This window comes from Plasmopara halstedii (genome assembly GCF_900000015.1).
Source record: "Plasmopara halstedii genome assembly, contig: Scaffold_1878, whole genome shotgun sequence".
NCBI lineage: Eukaryota > Oomycota > Peronosporomycetes > Peronosporales > Peronosporaceae > Plasmopara > Plasmopara halstedii.
This window is the reverse complement of record NW_020188786.1, coordinates 51,092-55,998: the sequence shown is the minus strand read 5'-3', so window position 1 is coordinate 55,998 and position 4,907 is coordinate 51,092. Positions and strand designations below refer to the sequence as shown.

At 44.4% G+C, this 4,907-nt stretch overlaps 1 protein-coding gene across 1 annotated transcript; it reads right to left on the bottom strand.

Moving 5' to 3' along the window:
• Positions 1 to 3,106: 3,106 nt before the first annotated feature.
• On the bottom strand, positions 3,107 to 3,644 carry PHALS_02258 (uncharacterized protein; the record flags this gene model as incomplete). Its single annotated transcript, XM_024716724.1, has 5 exons — positions 3,107 to 3,159; positions 3,235 to 3,360; positions 3,434 to 3,440; positions 3,512 to 3,527; positions 3,616 to 3,644. The coding sequence occupies 5 exons, from the start codon at positions 3,642 to 3,644 to the stop codon at positions 3,107 to 3,109; spliced, it is 231 nt and encodes a 76-aa protein (XP_024582294.1).
• Between the last annotated feature and the right edge of the window lie 1,263 nt (positions 3,645 to 4,907).

Below are 4,907 nucleotides of genomic sequence, written 5' to 3'. Positions count from 1 at the left end.
TCTAGCAGATCATTTTCATAGCTTGAAATCGCCTCTAGGCGTGCGCTGATCGCTTCACATCCTTGCGAAGCGACGTGTCCCACGCCCTCAGGGTCAAGCCAGGATATCAGCTTTTAAGCCCATCCTGCATGCCCTGGGGCAAATAGGAGAACTGTCCTATCCTCACAGAGTGTCAGTCGTAACGGCTCAGATGTACATTGACTACAAGTGCTAACAAGTACAGCGAGGCTGCCGTAGCTCTTTTGCTTAGAGGAAGCTTGGTTAAGGTCGGTGTACTTAGAACCAGTACTAGTGTAGTGGATCACAGTCTGCTTAATCCAAGAGTAACCACAACCTTAACACAAGAAAAATTGAATCTTTCGTTTAGAATGTAAACTGTATTTCTCGATTTTACATGCGGCAAAACGGCCTAAATCTAAATCTATAAGTTTTCCTATCTATATCTATTTAGTAAATCTTTATCAAATGTATCACTACTGGCTGTTCCAGCGACGTACTGACTTTTTGTTAATGTATAGCCACACCATTGTGCGGTCACACCATCTTGTGTAAACTACATCATTATGTGCATCTCATCATCTTGTGTGACCCACACCCTCCATACCAGGGCATGTGAATCCTCGTTACACTCTCCCACATCAAGATTGTGAAGACCTACAGCTCACATTCAACTGTCGCCTTAATCGAGGCTCGCGTACTCGAAGTTGGGGAAAGTGCTGATGGGAAGTAAAGTCAGCCTTTAGAAAAACACGCTATCTCTATCGTCTTAACGCTCTAAGAGATATCTTCATTGAGGTGGACGTCTGCCCTGGGTGTCAAATTATGCTGTTCTCCAAAGCACAACCACGTCGCGGAAGTTGAGGTGGCGACCAATCTCTACAATAATGTTCGGTTAATAGCCTCGCCCTTTCCATGATATAGCTGTTTTGGTACCGGTCTTTAGTAACCGAGAGGTTGGTCCTCTTCCAGTAGTGTGAGGCACGCTGCGAAGGGCACCCTGCCTATTCTTTAGAGAAAATTAACCGAGGGTCTGCCAGATTATAAGCGGTCACAGCACATGGGCAATCTTGTCGAAGTGGGCCCTGTATCCCGCTAAAATTTCATATGAAAATATTCCTTCCACTCCTTTTTGTACTGTTAGCACCCCTGGCCCCGACACACCAAACTTTCCACGCAAAATTGAATCACCCTTCGCTCATCACACTACCGACGAAGGTCTACCTTCCGCAGATGGATCTTGCGGTCTCTCTTGTTTGTGAAAGCACGTTCACTTTCTCCGCGTTCGAGGTTGGAGAGAGTAAGATCTCGGATTTGCTCTTTGTGCATCACCACCGCTCTGTATGGCTCGAGGCAATGCCAGAGATATAGAACGCTACAGTATGAAAAGGATAGTTCTATGTTTATCATAGAGCTCCTTACGCCCGATTACATCATAAGAGTTTAATTGTGGCAGTATATTCACATTGAGCGCTGGTTGTGTCCGTATTTTCTTTGATTTTCCAGAGTATAAATCAACCTCTTCGTTGCTACAAACCTGAACGGTCCCCTTAAAACGGTCGCAACTCAGGCATAAAGACAGCTGACACTGCATCTGATGTTAGGTCTCCTGCTTTTAATACCCCATAGCATACTAGTGTGTGCTCTATCTGCTAGTATCATCAGTGTGATACCTTTGATCATGTGGCTCTCACACGTGGCACAGGTGCATCCTGCACAAGACACTCGATCTCACTATGACAGGATCACTAATTATTCTAAGTGTATAGATAATTGATTCCAGTAAATCAAATTTAATTGACAACGTCGATATACAAAACCAAAGTTACTTCGTGATGGTGTAACCGGCAACCAAAGGTTACTAAACCAATTAGGTAAAATGTAGTAAATCCTGTAAGGGTATACACTGCACTTTCGCCGCAAACCCAATGAATAGGAGCAACTTGCTTTAGTACCGCGAGTCCCCGCGCAAGTGTATCGAAGGAAATCACCAAAACGCAACTAACGCATGTTTGTTTGACTTTTTTTTGGATGATCGAAATGCTTCTACACTTTTAAATGACAATTTGATTGCAATGTTAGTGGATTTTACTAAAGAAATTCGAATGGCTGCATGTCTCGTACAAACTCCAATTTGTGCTTGAAGTACTCGAATTTGCAGCACTTGTACATTTAATCGCAACTTGACGTCCTTCATACTCTCCACGGCGTCGCAACCATCTTACTTAGTGCCGGTGTTAATAGCATCGGGTGTTCATTCAGTTATTAATGGTTACCACGACAGCAATGTCGGTAGTCACATTGGTCACAGTAGATATGGAAAACCTCGTCTGCGATTGTTCAAGGCCTCGTATGTACAATTAAGATTACAAAAGAGTGCGGACATTCAAGACGACAGCGCGATGATCCTATACCTACGCCGCATGCAACGCTGCATCTGGTACCGGTACACTAACAAGCATGGCGCTGTGCGTGTATGTTCTTCATTTTTGGAGACACGGTTTGCAGCAAAACTGCACGGGTGTCTTGCCTTCGTGCACAACTTCAGTAAAGGCGATCTTTGTTGCAGATGAGACTTTGATCAGCCGAGGTCTACACTCATCATTAGACAAAGTGTTTCCGCCGGCGAAGGATCCAATGAAGCGCCCCAATCTCGCTTCGCTTGCACATGATTAGTGATCCCGGGACGAAGCTGTTGGTAATATAGACGAAACACACTGACAGGAAAAACTGCAATGAATTTGCGGCGTGGATTTTGCTACGACGGTCCACCTCCGTTAATTCACTTGAATAGCATTTGAAGTTAGATTCCCGAACATATCATCGATCAAGATGTGATGGCACATTCAGCGTCCGGGTACGTGTCTGATACTCCGAAAAATCAAGTAGCACTATCGAATCCGATAGCCGGACTCTCGCTAGCAGCACGCCCTTTGGAGCCACATAGCTGCGTTAACCTCGATTTATTTTTGTATTACGGAGCAGAACTGGCTATTAAACCGGATCGTTCTTTATATCGCTTCCAGCACACACAAGGATGTTCCTGCAAACGCAATTGTGATCTTTCTCCCTGTATTGAACACGAGACCGATCCGAAAAATATCGCGGATTATTCCGCCGTCTCGACCGTACTTCCGTGAAAAAACGTCGCCGTTATCGCGTCTGTATGATCATAGCAATAGTTGCACTGCTGTGACTCTGGTCCAGAAGTTAAGCTTCAGAAAATTGCTTTTGTACCCTTCATGAACATTCGTTTGTCGAGAAAGCATTTCATGAAAAAGTTACGCCGACATAGCCGTATCTGCCCACTATGCGGCAAAACCGGCTGTGTCTCATTCTCACTGGGCCTGAACGGGATGCTATCTGTACCGGCAATTAGCAAATTCTTTTAACACGTGAAAAAGGCATATACATCAATGACCCTGCGTCAGCTCACATGTTTGCTTTTGCAGCCACGCAGTGTAGAGCCCGCTGTGTGTTGTCATCTGCGCGTTGAGTCACGACGTCATGTGACCCCTCCCTCTCGAGGTCTAAAAGCAATTCAATATCAAATGAAGACGCACCACGATTGATATAACTGTCAGAGCCACACGAGTAGTTTGTCTTCGTGCTACGTACCGCCCAGTTTTCAACAAACGAACCTTCATGCTTTAAGGATCATTGAACTCTTGTTCCCTGCACAAATTGAATCGGATGATGTGCACCCTCGTCACCATTTTTTATTTCTTCAGCATATGAGCTCCGTATCTGGCATCAGATTTAATCGCGCGTGCCGCAGCCTATTTATTAATACAGAGAATAATCAACGGGTGTGTTGTTCGATCCATCGTTAGTATTTATAGCAATTTTCAGTCCGAACTCATGTGACCGAAATTCTTCTTAAGTGAGAGGCAAAGCAATCAAGTAATGCCCAAAGTGGCTAATAAAATTACTTACTTTTCTAAATACTTAACAGTACTATAAGTGAAGAGGGATATCTTAAAGGTAGAACTGGCTTCCACTTTGATCACTGGAAGCTACTGAAAGCCAATGGGAATCTAGGAGCCTACTGTCCCTGAATACTTATTCTGGCCCAGAAACAGAGTACGAGTCATGGCATGATTCCGAGAGTAAGATGAGCAAGATGTCATATTCGCTCTTTGAGCTTCGCCATCGCATGCTTAAGTTAAGGTGCCCCTAGCGATTCAGATCCGCGTTGCTGCTTTGGAATAGAGAAAAGATCAGTAGTGGAGACGTTGCTTTACCTGCAATATTTTTCTTCACGTTCGATCGGCTCGTAAAAGTGCAGTCGTGGTATGGCTTAAGCAGCATCGGATGTGTTCGCATTCGCGTTGAGATACTCAAAGTATAAAACGATTTATTTTCACTACGATTGTAAGCGGTCCGATGTTGCGTGTTTGCAGCTTTGTCGTACACAACGCGGACACTGATTATGTATGTAGTTTAAGTGTTTTCAATATACCTTTTTGTCTCGCAACATATATATGTATTTCATCTGCTCTGACATCGGCGTATTGTCTTCGGGTTGATACCAGCGATGCGTTATTAATTGACAGTTACTTCCAGGTTAAAATCGGAACCACTTTATGGTGATGTTAGGGGCTTCCGAAGGTACATCATTATTTGTTTATTGAGTAAAGTAAAGCTTGTAATGGCATGCACTATTAACTGACCACAATCTTAATGTATGAGAGCAACTGTCTCCAGCACCGCGGTTACTTCGCACAAGCACCTAAGAAATGTCCTCGCGACGCCATTACTATGATTCGGCTATCCATCTGCAGGTAGATGGTCAGAGATTGACATATCTAACCTGGTGCGCAGAACCCCCGAACCAGATTCGCCAGAGCTGGCCTGTAAAGCACATATCTCCTTCCGACTTAAAGGCTACAGGCAAGCCATGTTGATGA